Source organism: Diospyros lotus, chromosome 12 (genome assembly GCF_014633365.1).
Source record: "Diospyros lotus cultivar Yz01 chromosome 12, ASM1463336v1, whole genome shotgun sequence".
In the NCBI taxonomy this organism is placed as follows: domain Eukaryota; kingdom Viridiplantae; phylum Streptophyta; class Magnoliopsida; order Ericales; family Ebenaceae; genus Diospyros; species Diospyros lotus.
Genome location: NC_068349.1, coordinates 3,588,887 through 3,612,217, shown reverse-complemented (window position 1 = coordinate 3,612,217; position 23,331 = coordinate 3,588,887). Strand labels below are relative to the sequence as shown.

General features: G+C 36.6%; 3 protein-coding genes across 4 annotated transcripts in view; 2 read left to right on the top strand and 1 right to left on the bottom strand.

Moving 5' to 3' along the window:
- The window catches only part of LOC127786488 (autophagy-related protein 9), a gene marked incomplete in the record, with an annotated part of 1,007,132 nt that overhangs the window by 410,267 nt on the left and 573,534 nt on the right, over positions 1 to 23,331 (top strand).
- Positions 12,143 to 14,223, bottom strand: LOC127786588 (probable histone H2A variant 1). 2 transcript variants are annotated; one of them, XM_052314080.1, is made up of 3 exons: positions 14,119 to 14,223; positions 13,617 to 13,746; positions 12,143 to 12,711 (listed from the first exon to the last, which is right to left on the bottom strand). In XM_052314080.1, exons 2-3 carry the CDS (start codon positions 13,734 to 13,736, stop codon positions 12,415 to 12,417), a joined length of 417 nt encoding a protein of 138 aa, XP_052170040.1. In that variant the 5' UTR covers positions 13,737 to 13,746; positions 14,119 to 14,223; the 3' UTR covers positions 12,143 to 12,414. The 2 variants fall into 2 exon arrangements, with proteins under 2 accessions (XP_052170040.1, XP_052170041.1); XM_052314081.1 differs by having other exon boundaries at positions 13,979 to 14,129.
- Positions 15,957 to 18,388, top strand: LOC127786534 (uncharacterized). Its single transcript, XM_052314000.1, has 3 exons — positions 15,957 to 17,229; positions 17,351 to 17,543; positions 17,668 to 18,388. The coding sequence occupies exons 1-3, from the start codon at positions 16,822 to 16,824 to the stop codon at positions 18,213 to 18,215; spliced, it is 1,149 nt and encodes a 382-aa protein (XP_052169960.1). The 5' UTR covers positions 15,957 to 16,821; the 3' UTR covers positions 18,216 to 18,388.

The window sequence follows — 23,331 nt, the reverse complement described above, 5'->3', positions numbered from 1 at the left end:
TGTATGGGGATTGCTTAAACTAAAACTATCATCATCTCTAATTGCATTTAGTAACAAACCCTCATATCTGAAATTAAATTAATGTTACTAACCTTGTTTACTAAAATTTGGGAATCAATGGGTTGGTGCTGAAATTGTCTTAACTCAAGTGCTATCCAATTTAATATCCTCACATTAAGCATTTATTTTAACTTCTACCTTGCTTTATTTTCTAATATTTGTTATAAAAAAATAAAAATAATTTTCATAAAATAAAATCTTGTTACCAATTCATCTAAATGCGTGTGCGTGTGTGTGACATTCTTTTGCTTTTGCTATAAATAAATCTCTCAATGGACGACCTGGACTCATCCAGAAAATATAAATTTAAATTTGGACTACAACTGCACTCGTACACTGACGAGTATAAACCTCTCACCTAAATAAAAAAAATATATATAAAATTTTTATTGTGTTTTGTTTTGTGTTTTAATTGCAGGGTGAGAGTGCAGTCAAGTAGCTGGCAGGTTATCAACCCCTGTCGATTGCTCCACCTGAATCTGGGTACTACCTGTTACAACAAAGTCATCTGGGGTACTGGGTTTGGAATATACTTTTAGGTTTTCTAATTTGCATGGAAAAATAGATTCATTAAATATAACATCCATGCCTATAATTATTTTCACCCTACCTAAATTTCTATCCCACAACCTATAACATTTAGTCTTATCTTGATAACCCACAAATACACATTTAATGGACTTTGGGTCTAATTTTCCCATCGATTAATGAACATAGGCTTCACACCCAAAGACTTTGAGATAATCTAGGTTCATATTCCTACATGTCCACTTCTCTTTAGGACACCTAAGGTTTAAGACAGTAGAAGGGCTTCGGTTAACTAGGTAAGTAGAAGTAGAGAGGGCTTCCCCCCCAAAAGAAATTAGGCATACCAGCTACCCCATTCTGTTGGGGTGTATTCCTAACTGTTTTGTGCCTAAGTATGTCATATGTGTTACAGAACTCATCAAACTTTTTATTGTAAAACTCTAATCCATTGTATGTTCTTAAGGTTTTAATTCTTTTGTCTATTTGATTTTCAACTAAGGCTTTCCAGGTTTTAAATTTCTCTAAAATCTGATCCTTAGTCCTAAGAGGGAACACCCAAACTTTCCTAGTAAAGTCATCAACAATGGATAAGAAATACATGTTACCACCAAGGGTGGATGTTTGTGAGGGACCCCATAAGTCTGCATACAAGTATTCCAAGCATGGCTTCGCCAAGTGAGTTCCTTTATGGAAACTCAACCTGTGTTGTTTTCCTAGAGTACAATGCTCACAGAAATTCAGGGAGTCTACAGACACTGGACCAAGATAACCTTGGTTTGACAGTGCATGCAGCCTTTTTCTAGCTCATATGATTAAGTCTCTAGTGCCAGAGAAATGTCTTATCAGATTTAACTACGCATGAAAAAGAAACATCAATAGGGAATAGGGAACAACCATTTGAAACATATAAGCCATGCTTCTTAGTACTAGTTAGAATTAGGTCATTATTTTTAAAGACATGCATAAAACCATTTTCAAGCTTTATAAGAAAAGCCTAATTCATCTAATGTACCAAGAGATTTTAAATTTTTTTTTAATCCAGGCACATTTCTTACATCAGTAAGCATTTTAACTTTATTATCATGCATTTTTAAAGATATGTCACATTTGCCTTGCACACTACATGAATGGTTATTTCCCATATAGACAATGATAAATTCTCTGTTACTAAAATTTTGAAATCATTCAATGTTTGGACACATGTGGAATGAACACCCAGAGTCCATTATCCATTAATTAGCAACAAATGAATTAGAAATAGTAAGTATTTCAGCTAAAGCATTATAATTACTAGCAGTTACAGTTACATTTCTCCCTTATTTTTGTTTCTTTATAAAATCATAGCAGTACTTCTTTATGTGCTCCTTTTTTCCATAGTGATAACATTTTCATTAAAATTTTTGTTTACCCTTTTTTCTCTTTATTTTTACCCATAGTTCCAGAACCCCCAGATTGATCACCATTACCAGCATTTTTTTGGGGTCAAATTTTCCTTTAACAAACAAGTTGTTACTAGATTTCTTAAAGGTATTCAACTCTAACTCTGTGAACTTAATTCTAGAAAAAAAAGATCTAAGCTAGGCACAATTCTAGTATATTGTAAAGCATGCTTAACAACATTATAATCATCAGGCAAAGAATTTAATAAAATCATAGCCTCACTAGTATCACCTAAAACTTGATAGGTTCCTCTTAATAACAAAGCAAGTTTGATGAACTCATCAATGTTTTCATCCATAGACTTAGTTACATTCATTTTAAAATTAAATAGCATGCCCTTAAGGTAAAACAAATTAAGAGCAGACATAATAGAATACAAGGAATCAAGTTTATTCCATAAATCGATAGGAGTATTCATATCATCAACCTTATGAATGACACTATCACCAAGGTGCAGAAATATGAGGTTGTATGCCTCTTCTCTTACCTCATCGGTTCTTGCTAATTGACTTGCTGTCCATTTCCTATCATCGGGCTATAGTGCAATAAATATTTTATGATGAGATAATAGAACTCTCATATTCTTTTTCCAACTACCAAAATCGCTTTTTCCATCGAATGTTCTGATTTCAAATTGGGTTGATGTCCTCTTCGTCTTGCATGAATGTACCCTAAAACTCTAGACATTGACAGAAACTCACACAATAAACACCCAACTGACATAAACTCTCAGCAAACCCTAGAGAATCAAATCAACTTAAACAACACAAAAAAACCTGTTGATTTGAATAGCACAGACTTCGATGGAGTAAAACCCTAAATCGTGAATACCAAAGAAATGGATCTGATACCACTGTTGGGTCGAGACAAGTCTCAGCCATCTCTAACACTTAAAGCCAAAACAGAACTTCAAATAAATAGAACAATCGATAGATGAATATTTACACATAAACAAAAATATAGCAATAAGAATACGAAAAGAACACAAAGCGATTTATCCTGGTTCACTCATTAAAGAGGGCTACATCCACGTTGAGCTCCAGCGAGAAGAGATCACTGCACTATCGAAAAAATGATTACGGCCTCTATATACATCTCTCTCTTTCACTTACTGTACAAACAAAAGATCTCTAACAAAAATGCTTTATAATCACAACAACTACAAATTTGAGGCAAAACCCTAAGAAAACAAAGAGGAGAATAAATTGTACAGTGAGATGTCGTAAACCTGAGGAGAATGAAACCCTAATAGGGTATAAACAATTGGGGGTTGTGATGCACAAATCTCGAGGAGACGAACGAATATAAATAGGTAGAAACAACGGCAAGGATTTGATCTAGAAAAGGGGATCGACGACCAAAAGAGCAGCAGGCTAAGCAACAAAGAAGTACTAGAGAATCAACGAGCCGTAAAACGATGGGGGGGTTGCCGTTTGGCCTTCCGTTCTCTGTTAATCTAAAACAACAGTGTTTTGGAGCAACCACTGAGCGATTGCTAGGTGGTCATCCATCATTTTTCCAAAACGACAGCTTTTGATGAAGTTTCACCATTTTTCAACAATTATGTTTTTTATAAATGGGAAGAACATACTAAAGATTAGTGTTTTAAACTGATTGGATATCCCGATTAGTTTAAAACTAACAAGAATAAAGATGAAGATTTTTCTCATACTACAATAGCTCGAGTGAACAATGTAGTTGAGAGTACTCTTAAGACACTCTTTGAAAACAATATTGTTAATTAAGAGGAGTGGAGTTAACAATGTATTTGAGAGACATTACTTCTATAGTTCCATAGGTGATAATTCTTGGATTGTTGACAGTGAAACTACTGATCATATGCATTTTGATCCAAAGTTGTTTGTTACTCTTAACAAACCTATCACACAATATTTCCATTTTTCTACCAAATGGAACTATCACTACTGTAACTCAAATCGGTTCCATTAAATTTGCCTCCAATCTTATTCCGCATGACATACTCTATATTCCTTTCTTTCAAGTTAACTTATTGTCAGTCAATAAACTTCTTAATGACTATAGTCTTATTCTTAATGTTGAAAAATAAGATGAAAAATAAAAGATTCAATTACACTCAAACATGAGATTTTTACGTGAAAAACCTTAAAAGAGAAAAAAACACAGCCGTTAGGACAACATAGAAAAAATATCACTACATAGTAAAGTTTACAACTACAAAACTCAATATTCTCTCTCTAAACCCAAATCTCAATTACATCTAACTCTTAACTCTCACTGGTTTCTCACAAATAATTTGCACACCTTGATTAACAAAATAAGCATCCAATTTATAGACTAGTTTCTTTATTCACTAAGGCTAAGATTTCCTTGCCTAACAACAGTTAACAACTAACTAGTAAATAGAATTACACACTAAACAGGAAACCAATATTAAGAATAAGAAATAATCTTCAAGATTGATTAGAATTTTTCACTAAAAATCCCAACAAAGCACCACCTCAGTGAGAATTCCTAAAAAATATTCACCCATTTTCCAATGACAACCATGACTATCGATTACTAATAATCACCATGATCTCAATCACCAAGATCATTGTATCCCACCATAAAAGGTACAACCACTTAGGCACATATTGCCTAAAGATTTTCACGGCACAATGTCTAAAAGTACCTTGTTGAAAGACTATGGTGCAACCTTCATGCTTGGCTTCCTTGGGAGCTCTTTAGCCATTGACATCATTTCCACCACACACCTTGCATCGCCACCAAGCTAATGCTCGTGTAACACCCCGCTTTTCCCAAACGTGCATTAACCCGGGATTTTGGGAATATTTTTTTTTCAACATACACTCAGCATAAATCAAGTCCCGACAATCATAATTCTACCTTCTTAGCATATCAAACTTAATAATCAATAAGGTAAGACAGGTAATATCATCACATTAGCAGAAGCAAGATCGAAATCTCAAATGATACATAATTGTAATTCCTTTATTCATAATATAGAAACTGTACCATTGTTTGACATGACATTTTCAAAACAAAATACATAAAGATTAATCCCTTAGCAACACAATTAAACACCTCAAACATAATCAAAATATATGTTAAAAGTCTCCAATGAAATAAACGGTTACATCTTGATAACTTCTTTTCCCTTAACGCCACTACTTTCACCTGGAACGTTTGAATATTTCAGGGACAAAGTCCAAGTTAGATGTTGAATCATTTAAGTGAAAGTTCAAAAACATTTTCATGAATATATGCATGACCATGAATAAACTGACATATCCTGACATGTCTCAACCCAAGAAAATCTCATACATCACTTAACCCATACCACGAGGAAAGAGCAGTTTCTCTAAGGGCAACATGATCATATCGACTCATTTGCATAATACAATCCTAGCTTAAAATGGGCAACATCAACGCATCTCTCCAACATCTCGGGAATAATTATTACCACTTCTGACACAGGATGGTCAACATCAACGCAGGAACCCGGCTCACCACAATCACGTCAAAGATTACGTTCCCATTCAAAAGCATCACAGAAACACTACTCATGTCCCATACACATGCTAATGCCATAATCACAACATGAAATGATGCATTACATTAAACGACATTTCAATGCACATAATTTAATACACAAAATTCAATGCACATGTGTAAAACATTTTGGAATGAACATCTCACATGGAAACAATCATTCACATGTAACAAAATCAATTTTTCGATCGAACCATTCACCTTAACGCGATTCAGAATGCCTCAAAATTTGTACTCAACCTTGACTCTCGTGTCAAGCTTTTAAATGCTAAATTTTGATCCCAGCACGTTTCTCGAGTTTCAAATAAATTTATAAAATTTTTCTTCGTATTCCTTCTCCGCACGTCCCTCCTTTCTCTCTTCATTTTTCTTAAGCATTTTCAACTATTTATAGGTGATTTGAGTCGTGGCCACCGAGAATTGATCATAATTGAGTAATTTTAGGCTTTTAAATGCTAAATTTTGAGCCCCAATAATATTCCTTCTTCGTACGTCTCTTTTTCTCTCTTCATTTTTTTTAAGCCTTTTAAACTATTTATAGGTGATTTGAGTGGTGACCACCAAGAATTGATCATAATTTCTTATAGCCTAATTTACTTTGTAATTATTTTTCTCATGTGCAATGTGCAGGAGATAACAATCAAATTCGACTCCGATAGCTCCCTTGGCCACCATTCCATATATTCATATTATAAATGCATCATCCTTGGCCAAGGAGCTCATTGGCCTTCACGGAGACACTGCACACACACACACGTATATTATATATATATATATATTTTTTATTATAACTATCTGTTATATAACATCTTAAAAAATTATTTATTTAATTTTTAAATTTCTTTATTATCTTATTGAGGTATTTCTTTAATTACAATTGTACTTAAAATATTAAATTAATAATTATTGAGATACCTAAAATCCAAAATTAATAATTCAAGACTTACTCGATAAGTACGTTTTGTCTCAGTGTCCTCACCAGACTATCGTTTAGTTCTATAATCACTTTAGGGTTGATTTTTATATAAAATCAGAGTTCTTTCAGGTCCCGTTGACTTTCTAGATACCCCTTACGACCATTTAATTTTTTAGATTATATCTTAGTTGTATCGAAAACTGTCACCATCTTAATTTCTTTCAGCGTCATAAATCTTATCTTGAAACGCTCGTCAATGTTATACCCTTTTCTTTAGACATCTAAGGTCCGAGTTACTCTTTCCATTGATTCAACTATTTAAAACTATTAAACTAATCTCTAGTTCTTTGACCCAATCAAGGATCACTCATAAAATCTCATTATCTAAATCTTTTCACCCTAAATTTTTTTTAAAAATTTCAGAATTAATTTCTTTTATTTTGAAGTCTTATTGTCCCTGTTTAAACTTATGGATCCATTAAAAATATCACATCTTCTTTCATGGTTCCGACGACATGCCAAAAGAATGTATTTATCTTTTTAGAAGACATCTTATCAGCTCAACACGTTCTAAACTTCATTTTGATTTGTTAAACATCAACATTTGGGGGCTGTATCATGTGACTTTAATTACATGTGTCAATTACTTCTTAACTATAGTGGATGATAACACAAGAGCTATATGAACTTAGCATAAAACCCAATGCCCTGCTGTAACCCAATGTACAGAAAGCATTCTCACTATAACCTATACTTTAAGATAGCGTTTGTCACAATCATCAAGATAAGATTGTATCAAAATAATCTTAAAATACTTTTTGGATTATGATGAGGGAATATTTATAAAGGGCGATTTTACTGTACTATCCCTAGGAGATTACTATTAACTTGGAGTCATGTGTGCCAGTAAAAGCTAATATGCGATCGCCACGTGTCAAGTCTTAGGAGCTCCACTTATCCTCATAATCTCCATTGTGATTTTGAACTAGAAGAGATAGAGATGAACACTTAGTCAAACAATAATCTCTCCAACACCTCAAGATTTCTCTCCATTCGAATGTTATCTTATCTCCATCTAAGAAATTATGATCAATTCTTGGTGGTCACGACTCAAATCACTTATAAATAGTTTAAAAGGCTTCAGAAAAATGAAGAGAGAAAAAGAGACGTACGAAGAAGGAATATTACTTGGGCTCAAAATTTAGCATTTAGAAGCCTGAAATTACTCAATTATGATCAATTCTCGGTGGCCACAACTCAAATCACCTATAAATAGTTGAAAATGCTTAAGAAAAATGAAAAGAGAAATGAGGCGACTGACAGAGAGAGAATGATAATCGAAATTGGAATCGGAAGCGAGGAAATGGCAGTGAGGGAACACCTGGAGACCGGAGCAGCAAACACTCGACTGAGAGACAAAACGGAAGAAGACTGAAAATATGGAGGAAAATGGAGCTTGGCCTTCAGGATGCGTGTGTGAGCGAGAATGATCCTTGACTTTGCTATCGCCCAAAACGCCCAAAATGTTTCACAATTTACAGATATGGCCCAAAAAAGTTTCAAGCTATTTTCTCCCTTTTCGTGCTTTAGAGATGAAACATTCTAAGATTTTCGTCAAATTATTTGTTAAATTTTGTGGTATAAATTGAATGATATATGCTTAATTTTGTTTTATAAGATCTCCAATATATGATTATCCATATGGAGAGAGATAAACACATTTAAAACATATCAGATAAGAAGTCACATGTCTTCTTTTTTAAAAATTTTAACAAACACATTAAAAAAAGACAAAAGTTTGGACTGTTTTCCGTATCTTATATTTTTAGATATATATCTTGGTTAACAAACAATATCTAACAGATAGCCTACTCCTATTTTTAATTGAAAAACCTCATATCTTCTTCCATATCAAAAGGTACTTAGATTATACTTCACTCAAGATGTATGGTTGTCTTTGTTATGCCAAAAACAACCTCTCACATAAGGACAAATTTAGTCATGTAATTCTTTCGGTGTTCACTGGATACTCAAGTACCCGCAAAGGGTATAAGCTCTATAACTTGCATTCTCATAAGATTTTTACTAGTCAAGATGTTACTTCCCATGAGACACAGTTTCATTTCAGACATATATATCTCGCATAATACACCTCCATCTTTGTCTTTACCTCAAGTTTCATTTGACATGCCTAATTTTAATTTTACATCATATTCCTCTTCTAGAAGTTTTGATATGGTATCCTATCAGTTTTCCCTCACTGTTGCTACCTAATGCGTCTTATTCTTCACTTTTTTTTATCTGTTTCAACCGATCAATTACCTGTATCACTTGATTGCTCACCTATTTCTCCTTCATTACCAGCTCTCTTGGTCCTATTGCTTCGTAGCATACAGATACATTTTTTCTTTCTTCTTCTGATCTTTCATTTTCTTTTTCTTTTTCTTATTCTTTTTCATTAATAACATTTATTCTACACTGGAGCCGCCTTCTTTTCGTATTGCTTCCACTAACCCCAATTGGATCAAAGCCATGGATCAAGAGCTTACTGCACTTGAGCAAAATGGGACCTGGATTCTTACCACTTTACCAAAAGAGAAACTAGCCATAGGCTCAAAATGGGTTTACAAGATTAAACATAAACCAAATGGAGAGATTGATAGGTATAAAGCTCGTCTAGTAGCAGCTAAGGGCTATAATCAAATCCCTGGTTTGTATTTCAAAAAAAGTTTCTCATCTGTCCCTAAACTTATTACCATTAGATTCTTCGTTGCTATCGCTACAATCAAATCGTGGGTGATATATCAATTAGATGTAAATAATGTTTTCCTCTATAGATACATTGATGAGGAAGTTTATATGATACCCCTTGAGGGATACACTAAGGCAACTCCTGGACAGGTCTGTCTTCTCAAATGATCTCTTTATGGTCTTCGACAAACTTCTCACCAATGGAATATTGAATTTACTTCATTTCTTGTCACTTTGGGGCTCACACAATCTCATTATCATTGTCTATTCACTAAGAGTCACAACGGTAATTTCAATGCCTTATTAGTTTATGTGGATGATGTTTTTCTCACTTGTATTGATTCAACATTTATGAATGAGATAGAGATTGCACTTGATCGTAAAGTCAAGATTAAAGACCTCATAATGTATTTTTTGAATTTGGAAATTGCTCATTCATCTTAAATGTTGTCAAGGATATAAGCTTACATGATGCTAAAAGTTCTTCATTTTCTCTTTCTAAAGGGTTACACCTTATGCCTGATCAAGGAGAACTTACGTCTAATCCTAAACAATATAGATGACTTGTTGGCCGACTTCTATATATCAATCTGACTCGACCAGACATTAGTTATATCGTTCAACATTTAAGTCAATTTATGGCAAGTCCTCGTCAACCCCATTTCATTGCAGGACTTTAAGTGGTTCACTATCTTAAAGGTTCTGCTCACAAAAGGTTATTCTATCTAATTGATTCTACTCTATCTCTTAACGCTTTCTATGATGCTGAGTGGGCAACTTGTTCATTCTCTTGGAAGTCTCTTACTGGATTTTGTATTTTCTTTGGATCATCTTTGGTATCTTATAAAATGATGAAAACAATTTCTTGTTTTTTTACAAAAGTAAAATATCACGATATAGCAACCACGATGTGTGAATTATTACGAATATCTTATTTGTTATTAGCATGTCATATCACACTTTCACTTCTAATACGTCTTTATTGTGATAGCTAAGCTATTATTTACATTGCTACAAATCTAATCTTCTATAAACGTACCAAACACTTAAAAATTGACTCTCATCTTGTTCGTGAATACTTGAAGAACAATTTTATTCAACTTGTCCATGTTTCCTTGACTAATCTTTTATTCAACTTGTCCATGTTTCCTTGACTAATCAACTTGTGGACATTTTCACAACACCAATAGGTTCTTCTCAATATTATTTCCTCATTTCTAAGACGGATTGTTGGAACCCCAATCTCCAACTTGAGGAGAGAGGGCATGTTAGTCAAGTAGTTATTCTCTATTATATAAGTAATCAAGTACCTTCTGTTATGTTAAACTTCTATTAATTTGTTTTTGTAAATTACAACTATGTAAGTTGTTATTATATATCTCATATATATCCACTATAAATACTAATTTCATGCCAAATATAAAAGATGAAAGAAATAATATTCTTTTTTTTATCTATTTTTTATTTCCTTTTCTAACATATTCTCTAATTACAAAAGAATTAAGAGTGTATTTGAATGGAGAATAGAAAGTGAGGCAAAATTTCAATTTCATGAAATTTCAATTCTCACCTCACCCCTTAAGAATTTCAATTCCTTATTTCAAGAAAAATCTTCACTTTTTTAACTAAACTAGAATTTGAATTTTATAAAAAAAATTATTTGATAAAATTATTTAAAATTTAGATAAAAAATAAATTTCACCCCATTTTACACCCCTATTAAACATATCCTAAAGTTCTTCGTAGGTCCCACGAATAGAGTAAGAAAATATTTATATACAAACTTCACTTGTTTCCATTAAAACTGTCATTTATATTTCTGTAATCAAACTTTGCGAATAACTAACGGAAATTGATAATTACCAAATAATTATCTGACACTGTTCGTCCGTCGCTCGTCAAGAAACAATTTCCGACAGATAAGCATCTTCTCTTTCGTGACTGGAAACCGGACGCTCGTTCTCAAACGACTAATAAGGCATCGGGTTATAGGAGAAGGATAAACGCAAATGAATTTGGTTGGGAGAAAAAGAAAGGTCAAGTGTTGGACATTTTGGGCCAAAGAAGCTCCTACGAACACAGAAAGGCAACTGCTTTCATGCTTGACCATTGCCAAACTCAATCATAAGACTCTTCACAAAGCGGATCAATCAACAATGTGTTCCAGTACCAGAAGGATTGGATCGCCTCAGCCTCAAGAGAGAGGGAGAGACCGAGGCCAGGAGGTGGAGGGGACTTCGGAAGGGACGCCAAAAATCTCAGAGATCAAGGAGGTGTCGGATTTTTGGGCAAATGGGTGGGTTCTTGCTTCAGTGCGGGCGGGTAAGGTGAAGGAAGAAGCTTAAATTTTTGGAAAGAAAGAAAGGATTGAGAGAGGAAGAAGCTCAGGAAGACGCTGTGAAGAGAGAGAAAAAGAAAGTGAGAAAAAAGCTCTGATTTGGGGGGGGGGGGGGGGGGGAGGGGAGAGGAGAGGAGAGGAAATACATGGGTCTCCCAATTTGGGCAGGAATTCAAAATAATTGGATAGAGAATTAGCCTTCAATTTATCGCAAGAATTTGATTAAAATCTTGCTACTATATCAGATTGTCAACCGCATTGTCGGCCAAATTGACCATATAACATTACCCCTATAAGTTATCCAAATTGAACATTGCTCCGCGTATTTTTGCCATAAGTAGAAGGCACTCAGTATGCTTTTCCTTTTTTTATTAAATGTTTTATGTGACATTTTCGTTTATGTAAAGAATATAACGCAAAACAAAAATAAAAAAAAAAATGAACATTATCATAAATGGTGTTTTAGAGCAATAAAGCTTCGATGGCTACGCGCATAATTCTTTCTCTCACATTTGGACCCACGTGTTAAAATGGATAATGCTGGAAGTATATACGAAGTTGCCCCTGCACATGTCCTAATTTAATTTTTCAAATATGTCATTTGAGAAGGGGCGAGGAGAACTTTCACAAGCACATGAAAGATGCAAAAACAAACCTGAGAATCTATCCAAATTCCTACTTCTTCCTAAACAAAGGCTGTCAGTTGCTAGGATAATTTAAGCACCCACGAAACACTAACATGGTAGCACTAGGAAAACATTACATAGATCTAAACAAGCATAAATAAACAGAACAATCAGTTTGGAGGGGGGATCACTCTTGAGAGCAGAGTGAGGGGCAATGGACCTTAATCTTTGGTGGTTTTGTTGATGAGAGATTTGTGAATGTGAGGGATGACGCCGCCTCCGGCAATGGTTCCTTTGATGAGGGTGTCGAGCTCCTCATCCCCTCTAATGGCCAACTGCAGATGCCTTGGAGTGATTCTCTTCACCTTCAGATCTTTGCTTGCGTTTCCTGCCAACTCAAGCACTTCGGCCGTCAGATACTCGAGAATAGCAGCGGAGTACACAGCGGCAGTGGCCCCAACACGCCCATGGGCAGAAGTCCTTGATTTCAGATGGCGGTGGATCCGGCCAACCGGGAACTGTAGAATCAAAAGCAGCCATTAGCGACCGACTAAAAGTTGTTTCGGAGAGCAAAGGGTTGTACTGTATCCATGAAGATCAAGTAGTCAGTATTGCTTTGATATACATAGCCACTAAGTAAAATTTCCAAGCCGAATTTGATATACATAGCCACTAAGTAAAATTTCCAGGCCGAGAAGCTTGTAATTTATTCGGTATAAACGCAAAATTACATCCTTAAGGGAGCGACTATAATTCATCATTCCAAACCTAATTTCAAACACAACAGCCAATACTAGATGCCACATCAAATAACTTGTAAACTATCATAAATATCTTGAATTCTATTTATGGGTTCTACTATACACGGGATGTGCCTAACACAAGAAAAAAAAGTGCCTAACACAAGAAAAAAAAACAAATTATGCTTGCACGTAACGGTGAAATGTTAGTAGAGGAGTGGATGAGAGAGAATTGACTTTTTGTTTTCACGAAATATGTCAGAACCTTATCATCTTTGTACCTAGTTACTTTTTATTAATAGATTGCTCCTACCATCACCGGTGGATGTCGCTAAACCACGATAAATCATTTTACATTTATTCTCTTCTCATTGTCTCTGTGTTGTTTCTTCACCAAAATCTCCAGACATTTCGCAACATAACTTAATCAGTAGGAAAAGCTGATCAAATCCTTGACCAGGAACCTAGCAAAATATGCAAGCATAACCGCTAATTGGCATTGTAATGTCAATCAACTTGTAATTTTACAGTAAAACGAGTCAGAATTTTCGTCAAAATTCTTCCCATGACAAACTAATCCATACGCAGAATTGAAATCACAATTCAAAACTGTAGTTAATTAGCACATGTTTGCCGGAGAGAAGAGTGTAAGTTTATTATTTCAAGGTACAGGCGAGGTGTACCTGGAGGCCGGCTCTGGATGAGCGAGAAACAGGCCTTTTCTTGTCCTTCTCCTTTGTAGCCGCCGCTGCCGCTGCCGTAGTCTTTCCCGCCAAAAGCCCCTTCCCGCCCTTTCCAGCCATTTTCCACTACCTTCATGGACACAATATAAAATAAGAGAAATCAGTCTGAAAAATGCACACCGCCGGGACACACGTAAAAACGAAACTAGAAATCCGACGCTGTAACGAATATCAGGTGTAGTGATTGTGCATTCTGGAAGAAGTCGGAGAAGACAATAAAAATATATAAACAAAAGTTTATCACAAAATACGCAGTTGAATTGCAGAAAAGCTAAGGATAACGAAGGTCGGATCGATCTTACATTGACATATTACATGAAAGAGAGAGAGTTATCACAAAATGCGCGGTTGAATTACAGAGAAGCTAAGGGTGACGAAGGTCGGATCGATCTTCCTATTGACATATTGCATGAGAGAGAGAGAGAGAGAGAGAGAGGCCGACCTGAGAAGTTTGAAGGGGCAACTGGAGAGCGGAGAGAGAGGGAGAGATGAGGTGCTTGAACTTGAGGCTGAAGATGAAGGATGAAGGATGAAGGATCTGTTCACGCACGGTCTTCAACTCTGCAATTTATTGCTCTTTATGGAAAGGGACCCGATTGGCGGTTACGTTGGGCGGGAAAGTTCTTGATTTCGGAATTTCAAAATTTGTAATTTTACCATGCTGACCTTAGTCTTCGTTTCCACAAACTTGATTGTTTGAACCCGGACCTCCCGTCATTGTCGGGTCAGGCCATACCCGACTGGGCTAACCTTCTTACATTACACCTGTTTCTTAAATTAAGGCTTAACAATTTTCTTTAATAGAAATATATCTATTTTTTGAGAAAACCATAATATAACACCTATAAATAAAAATAAAAGGTCCAAAAAAGAAAAAAAATAACCACCTTTTCAATTATAATTTTTTTTAATTTTTAACTAATTTTATAACTAAATATGTCTTAACATTTTATACTCAATAAATAATAATATTGATTTTTACACTCAATAAATAATAACTAAATTCATCGGCCCACCCATTGCGCTAGTTGCACTATCAATTGTAGGTCAATTTAGCGACTTGGTTCTCAAGTCGTCGAATGATCTAGAGAAGTATCTCCATGGTTGTAGGGTTTTTTGGTTGGTATTTTGGTTCTCTCGGTTGGGGCCATGTTGTTTTGGCTTTTAATTATAGCCATGAATAACTTTTGGGTATGGCTTGGGATGCTTCGATGAGTTTATGGGGTTTGTAAAATTTATCGAGCCTCACGATAGGTGCCAAATGTTCCTTCTAACTCGACGGGATGATCGGACAGAGAGCTTGAGGAAATGGTGATTTGCACAATCGAGGGGAGGGGGGGTTGCAAATACTCTAACGCTCAATTAAGTAAGAGTTTAACACAATAGAGTATTTGTTAGGCTAAAAGGAACATCACTGACCTGTGGTTAACTAGTTTATATAGGAGACAAGGGAAGAGTTCCTTACATGTTGCTAATCGTTATGGGATGATAGAGAACCTAGGTTTTTGGTGTTGATGGAGATCAAGAGTTGAGATACTCAAAGTTGATAAGGCCTATTGTAGTCGTGAGGATCTTAGAGGGCACTTACAAGATGCAAGTGCAATAGAACTAGTGTTGGGTCGAGATTGAGCTTAGGAATAGTGTCTGGTGTCAAACTATAAGCCTATTGTTTAGGGCGAACTCAGTAGAATCAGTACGACCTAGTTATATATTTATATTATTAAAAGTATAATATAATATTTTAATATAAAAATATCAAACAAAATTACCTTTTCAAATGTGGAAGAAGTAGTTTTCATTTTTGCCCCTAAAATACAGGTTAAGTGATTGAGTTATGATAAGTTATAATTTATATTAATAGATCGTGAGTTCGATTATTTATAATATGTAATGAGGTAAAATTTTTACCTATAATTTATTTTTATCAAAATTAAAAATACAAATAATCAAAAATCGCATAATAATGATAATTGCAAGTATTTCCATATTCAGATGGCAGTTGGTGTAAAATAGATAGACGAGGACACTTTGGGATTAGGGATCCGACCGTGTGGCGTCCCTAGGCGGGGACGTGGCGGCCTGTGGCACACACCTAGAATCTTACCGGGCTCAACGGCCGCCACGTAGACCATAAAAATTCATGATGCATGCCACGTCGTTAGCCAGCGCGGCACACACTCATCCCAGTCGGCGAGGCGCTCCAGGCAGATGAGGGTCGTAGAAGACGGACGTTGCAGTTGCAGTGGCAGTGGCAGTGGGCCCCAACGCTTCTAATCCATCAACGGCCGCCGCGGGGGGAACGGTCTAACCACTCTTCCTTTAAAACGCCATCGGCTCTTCTCCTCCTCGGTCCTTCTCTGCCAAATTGAAGAGCCTCTCCTCTTTACGTGTGTCACTTACTCCCCAATTCCGCGACCGTTTCACCGAGTAATTCGTTGTTTTTGAGGCGGAGAAAGGCGATTCCGGCGGTCGATGGCCCCCGGGATGCTGATGTCACGTTTTCTTGCCGTTTTGCTCACTTCGCTAGCTATAGCCGTATCTTAATCTGGTAAACCCTAAGCAAAAGCGAACTTTTACGTAGCCGAGTTTCGAAGTTATTCCATGCTTTGTCTCGCAAATCGGAAGCAAACAATGATTATAATAATGATAATCCGCGAGATAAAGGTTCCAGTTCTGGCTTAAAGCGTCTAGAATTTCGGTAGGTACATTGATTTTTGGCAAACTTCTTGGCGTCCGTGTGATTCGGTTGGTGATCAGAGGACGAGATGAGTTGCGGTGCCATCTGCGAGAGTCACTAGGTCGATGAATTGACTCATGGTTTCATATTCAATTCCTACTTTCTATTTGATGTATCGGAAATCATCAACTTTTTTTGAGAACTGTTCTTGCTTCCCTACTCGATTGAGTTTTTGCTGCGTGAAATTTTGAAATCGAAGTTGAAGAAGTGAGAGAATGCATAGGGCTTTAAAATTTCGAATTCAGTAGAAATTGCTCTTTGACATATGTAGCCTTTGAAGTCTTCACTGTAATTATGCAAGTTAAATGGTAGCTAGTATCCAAAAATTGGAAATGGAAACTAGAAATTGATTTAAGCTTCTGCAAGAACTTTCACTCACTAGGATCTTCCTTTTCTATCGCTCAAGTCATGCCTTTCCCCATGAAGATTCAACCTATAGATGTTGACTCTGTAGACGAGTTCACTCGCAACGGATCAGTAAAGCCTGCGGGGAAGTCACGGTTCAAGCGACTTTTCGAGCGGCAGTTACCTAGCGTTCTGAGGTCCTCAACGGCGGAGAAGATAACCGGCGCTCCGGAAGCGCATTTGAACAAAGATGTCTCCGTTGATTTGGACCCAAGCTCTGTTTGCCTTGCACACATGGTGCAGAATTTCCTCGAAGGCAACGACAAACAATCTGTGACGGTGAGACATGGAAGGAACCGCTGCAATTGCTTCAACGGGAGTAACAACAGTTCAGAGGATGAATTGGACTCGTGCAATTGTTTCCGCGACTCCAACTTTTCCTCTTCCGGCGATGCATGCGAAGTTCTCAAGGTCTGTGTTCTGTAATTTGCAATCACAATTTAATTTATCTTTATTTGTAGTTTAATTTGTTGTGTTCCAACTGTATTGTGCAATTTCTTGGCATCTTATCAAAATCTTCCCCTTTCCACAGAGTCTGGTCCCCTGTGCGAGTGTCTCTGAAAGAAACCTGCTAGCGGATACTTCGAAAATAGTTGAAAAGAATAAGATCTCTAAGCGAAAAGATGATTACTGCAGGAAGATTGTCAGAGACGGGCTCTTGGCTCTTGGATACGACGCTTCAATTTGCAAATCAAGATGGGAAAAATCCCCCTCGCATCCCGCCGGTGCGCTCTTCTTTTCTAGAAAAAATATTGTTCAATTCGATTCTTATTGAGAGAATTTGCTCGATGAAACAGTTCAACTTCTTATGAAATTTCTTAAAAACCTAAAATCTTATCCCTCGGACAGGGGAGTACGAGTATGTGGACGTGATAACAGAAGGCGAACGCTTAATCATAGATATTGATTTCAGATCAGAGTTCGAAATCGCTCGATCGACCAAATCCTTCAAAGCGATTCTCCAAACTTTGCCAGTCATATTCGTCGGTAAAGCTGATCGTCTCCAGAGGATCGTCTCCCTGGTATCAGAGGCAGCCGAACGTAGTCTGAAGAAGAGAGGCATGCCCTTTCCACCTTGGAGAAAAGCCGAGTATGTCATAGCAAAGTGGCTCGCTCCCTACACTAGAACCAATTCAGAACACAACATTTCCCAGAAATCTGATATTGATACAGAAGGGAAAGAATCTTTGGTTCCCGTAGGAAGCTCCTCCAAGCTGATCTTCGGTGAGGACCTTTCTCCTCGCCGTGATGGCGTTTTTACTTTGTCTGACTGTTCGGGTGAAAGAGAGAAGGCAATGGTGAAAGAATGGGAACCTCCGGAGATTAAACCGAAGAATTCAAACGTTGGACTGAAGATCATGACTGGTTTAGCTTCTGTCATGGATGAGAAACCATAAAATTTTGATCTTTTGCACCCTTTTTATTTTAGCACTAGAAAATCAAAATACTCACCATGTGACACTTTACTTTTGTTCGATAACCATCCCTTCGCTTTTTCCGGTAAGGGAGCCATCTACCAATATGATATATGCTATTATGACCAATAAAACAGTGATAAATAGCTTATGTATCTCGCAATCTTTGTTTTCATCTCTCTCTCTCTCTCTCTTTATATATATATATATATATATATCTCCCCCTCTCATTATGCTTGATACTTTGATTGTGTGGGAAGAAATACTTTCTTGCATCAGTTTTATAATTCTGGCCGCGATGACTCGAAAAGGCAATGGGAGAAGAGTAGGGCAAATTCTCTGAATCAGGCCTTTGCTTTAATTCCTTCTTTTAACTTTCACATCTTCATTTACTCTTTTACATTCCTTATGTAGACACCTTTTCCCGATTTATGGAGATAAAAAAAAAAAAGGCTTTCTGTCTGCAGAGAAGGAAAGAAGCCCGGCGTGCCTGTCGAATAATTAACCTTCTCATCAGCTGTTCGTCTCTGTTCATCAATGGTAAATTTCTGGGTTCTCTCTGTCTCTTAATTTGTCTTAATTTTGCTTTGCTGGAAGAAATCATTGATGTGCCATTGACATTATCTGTATTTTTAAGGTTTAATTCGTTTTATGATTTTTATATTTTCTTGAATCCATATATAGTTAGTGGCCTAGATACAAAGGTTACTCTTCACCCCTTTTGAGGCGCCTGTACTGTACTCTGATTAAGTTTTCATTTTGCTTCATGTGGTCGGACAACTAGTATTTGTGAAAATTATTATTATTATTTTTTGTTTTGGAACTTGCAAAGCCCTTTTGTTTCTTGATACCCAAAATTATATTTAAGAGTCATTAGTCATATATCATATTTTGATTGAATGAGATATTAAGTAAAAACAACAATCTCACATTATCTGGTTAAACTCTTCAAATGAGAAAGTGTTACATAATTAATGGTATCAGTCATGATTCATAATATTATTCTTGTAAAATTTGCTGCCTTCTAGTTTTAAAAATTGAAAACTAGGAGTGTTCCACTTCCTCTTGGAATTCGTTCTTTTCCAAAGTTAGAACATTGAAACTGTAAATCTGTAATTAAACTGGCATTATAAGTGCACACTATTCAGCAGCCAACCCATGTGTAACACATGTAGATAGACGAAGAAATTTCCGGTGTTTATGCACCAAATTCCATTAAGTTCGGGGTCATTTTCCTAAGCATGCAGCGTAAAGGAGAGCTGAAATTTTGAACAATCGGTACACAAGCAATTGCTTTTTGATTTGGCCACCTCATGTTGAACACTCCTTGCTAGGCCGTCGGAGAGCAACATAATTTTAGCAGATGGATAACGGCCGCCCATGACTTCCATCTTCTGGTGATTTTCCTGGAAACTTAACAAACTCTTACCTAATTGCGGTTGAGACTGTTCTGGCTGGATGACATGCATCTTTAAAGTGGTGTCTTTAGCCGTTGCACTTGCAGATCATTGTGTGTTTAATAATAATATATTAATAAACCTGAAACAATGTCCTTAGCTCCACCGGCCCCCCTGGGTTTCTTAACTTGACAGCGACTCGTAGCCGTTAATGTGCCATGTTCGTTGCGAAAGAAAACTACTCCTCACCTAATCCCCTTACCCCGCCTTTTGTTTTCAAAGTGGTAACTTCCGATTAAATTGTAGTGAGGTGCCGGTAGAAGTCAAGTCATTTTATCCTTAAAAACTCAGTTTCTTGGGTCATGCCAACCGCTATTTTCCTTAATTGAAAAGTCTACTCGAATGAAATGAAAAGTCAAAAATTAAAATGCTCTCTGTAATGACCATACGGGAGGGGGTGGTGGTTTCTGGATTATTATTTTATTTCCTTCCTTCTCCATGGAACGCGGTTCCCCGACTGTCAAAATTGTGGAAAAAGGAGCGCCGAATGAGGTCACGCAGGGCCACGAGATGTGGATGAGCGCGTCGGTACGAACGAACCCTCTCAATATAAAATGAACTGTTCAAACGTGACTCGCGAATTCACGTGTCACATTGCACCCAATGCAAAGTCACATCTACGTAAGGGGGACCAGACCAAAATTCACCGTCTTAACATGTCAAGCTTTCACCGTCTTAAAAAGTATTATTAAATTTAATTTAATGGGGCTTTCAATTATAATAATAATAATAATACCAAATGGTGAATTTGGTTCTAAACAGTTGTTATTAAGAGTTAGAACAGTTGTTAATTTTAAGGGGTTTTTTGTTTTTTTTTTTTTGTGAAAAATAGAAAAGGTGGTGCTCATTTGTGGATCGTGTGGGTGAATGGCACATTAGATCTGTTTAGTGTTTCACATCTCTTATATTTCATGACTCTAAATAGATTTGAAAATTAATGTGATTAAATTAATTTAATTTGGACATATTTCTCAATTTAGTTCAATTTTAATTTTTTAAACCCAGTTAATTGTCAACCTTGTACTTATAATGGATCTCTTTATATTTTTGGCTTAGTTTGAACATTTTACAAGTTAGTCTGAGTCACATGAATCTAACTTTAACTTTGTGAACTGAATTTAATTTCAACTTTTAACCTTTGAGTCTCGTCAAAAGAAAGGTTTAATTTTATGCTCAGACCAACCGCCCCCAAATGAGGAGGACGTAAGGGTAATTCTACGTGATTTGTGTCTCTTTCTCCACACTGTCGCACTAATGTAATACATTTTCAGTTCCGTCGTTGTGGGGCCGCTTTGTAATAGTTAAATAATGCAGGGACTTCGGATAAACTTGAAATTAAACTAAACCAGGGAGCATGCTAACAGATTCCTGTTATTATATGTACATATTTTATCCAATTACATGTAACGATGATCTGGAATTTTGAAAATAAGCCACACCTTTCACATTATTTTTAATTCCATATATATATATATATACAGTCAAAGTTTACTGTAATCACAAGAGACGCATGACATGTGCATAGACTTTATCATACGATATTGTTCCTTCTTGATAAAAAAGACGATTAGGGGGTGAATCTGTAATGGTGAGGGATGGATCCTGGAGATCAATCTAAGAGGTGACTGGTACCTACAAACACTCCGACACTTGAGTGAGTGAAGACGTAAAAAATGACAAAATATTAGTGAGTCTGAGAGAAGAATATATATTGAGTTTGAAGAGAAGGAGTTTATATAGAAAGAGAATGAGTCATCCTGCATACATGTGTCATGCGTTCGTAGGTGATGGGATTAAGTATCCGATGTCGGTGGAGACTCTTAGGTGGTAGCATAGTATCGACGGAACTCTTATTAGTATGGATGTAATTCGTCATTAATGAAAATAAGATTTGTCACAATTGAGGATGAGATTTGAGCAAGCGCACGAATACCCAGTATAAGATTGCAATAATGCTACTGCAGATTGGCATAGGGCTAGGGCTAAGGCTAGGGCCAGGCCAAGGTTGGGTCATGGGAGTTGAGCTGAGATCGAGTAGTGGGAGTTGGGGCGAGATGAGGCTGGGACGGTCCAGATACAGTGGATAAATTTTATCAATTAAATGTAACTTCAATCACATAAACCTTATCCAGTATCGTGGTGGATGTAATCTCCTAAAAATTTAATTAAAAATACTCTTTATAGACGACTAATGAGGACCAAAAATTATACCAAGTATCCTAATATCGTAACAAAAAAAAAGTTTTTTAATTCTAAATGCAAATAAATTGAGAAGGACACAACCTGAGCCTCATAAAATTGGGACCCACACACTGGGCAGCGGCAACATATCTTCCTTGTGTATTGATAACTAGGGATGGCAATTGCAACCGAAACTGTGAGGAACCGAACCGAAATCGAACCGGTCAACGCAGTTAAAAACCGTTTGACTGGATAATGGTTTGGTTCGGGAAAAAATCGAACACTGTTTCAATGGGTATGGTTTGGTTATGGTTTTCACTAAAACCAAACCAAAACCCGAACAGAAATCGAACCGAATGGTGGGTAACCGAACCGAATCGAATATATATATATAATATATATTATATACAACCTCACCCACCTGAGCCTAGCCTACCCCACCCCAATTGCCTTGCTTGCAAACCCTTCTCCCCTTCTCTTCTCCTTCCTCTCTCAACCTCGCTCTCACTCTATCTCACCCTCGCTGCATCTCGCTCGTCCGCCTGTCCTCGCCCTTGCTCTCTGCATGTCTCTTGCTCTCGCTCACCCTCCCTGGATCTCTCTTGCTCTCGCTAGGGCTCGACCCCAATTCTCGCTTGCCCTCAATCTCTCTCACCCTTTCTGCCTCATTTCTCTTACTCCTCCGCGCGAGCTCGCCAATCGCCCTCGCTCTCTACATCTCTCTTGCTCTCACTCGCCCTCACTATATCTCTCTTGCTCTCGCTAGGGTTCGGTCTCTCTTGCTCTCGCTCGTCCTCGATCTCTCTCACCCTCGCTGCCTCTCGCTCTCTGCCTCATCTCTCTTCATATTAATTTATTTTTTATATTTATAATTTTGTTAGATGGAGTTGGCTCATTTATTTTAGATGGATATGCATCAATTTACGAAAAATATATTAATGTTGTTGATGAAGGTATTAACTTTCGTAGCTAATTTTTTTTTATCTTAAATTACAATTTAATTATGCACATATTAATTTATTGATCTTAACAATTGTAGTTTGGAAATGTGATTTTATATCCAATAAGTTTTGTAACTTTATGCAAGAATAAGGTAACTTTATTAGAATTTATCTTTGTTTGTTGTCAAATTATCAAAAAAATTTATGAATGCTATTTGTCTTTGTTTGTTGATATGGATTAAACTAAAAAAATCATGGTTAAACCGAAACCGAATGGTTTGGTTATGGTTTTAAATTTTTAAAGGTTTTGGTTTTAGTAATTTAAGTTTGGTTTGGTTATGGTTTTGGTAAAAACCGAAACCAAACCGAACCATTGCCAACCCTATTGATAACTGTGTGTTTTGCCCCCATGGCTCAGCTGGAGTGGCTCCAGCGCTCTCGTGGAGGTACCGCAAGTATAGATGTTCTTGGGTTCAAAATTAAGGGAGCTCGGGTCCTAATTTACCCCCTTCCATGATG

Coding starts and splice junctions, on each gene's coding strand:
- LOC127786588 (XM_052314080.1), bottom strand. CDS start 13,736: ATGGCTGGAAAGGGCGGGAAGGGGCTTTTGGCGGGAAAGACTACGGCA. Junction 12,712..13,616: donor CATCCAGAGCCGGCCTCCAG/GTACACCTCGCC, acceptor TTGATTCTACAG/TTCCCGGTTGGCCGGATCCA.
- LOC127786534 (XM_052314000.1), top strand. CDS start 16,822: ATGCCTTTCCCCATGAAGATTCAACCTATAGATGTTGACTCTGTAGAC. Junction 17,230..17,350: donor ATGCATGCGAAGTTCTCAAG/GTCTGTGTTCTG, acceptor CCCTTTCCACAG/AGTCTGGTCCCCTGTGCGAG. Junction 17,544..17,667: donor ATCCCCCTCGCATCCCGCCG/GTGCGCTCTTCT, acceptor TCCCTCGGACAG/GGGAGTACGAGTATGTGGAC.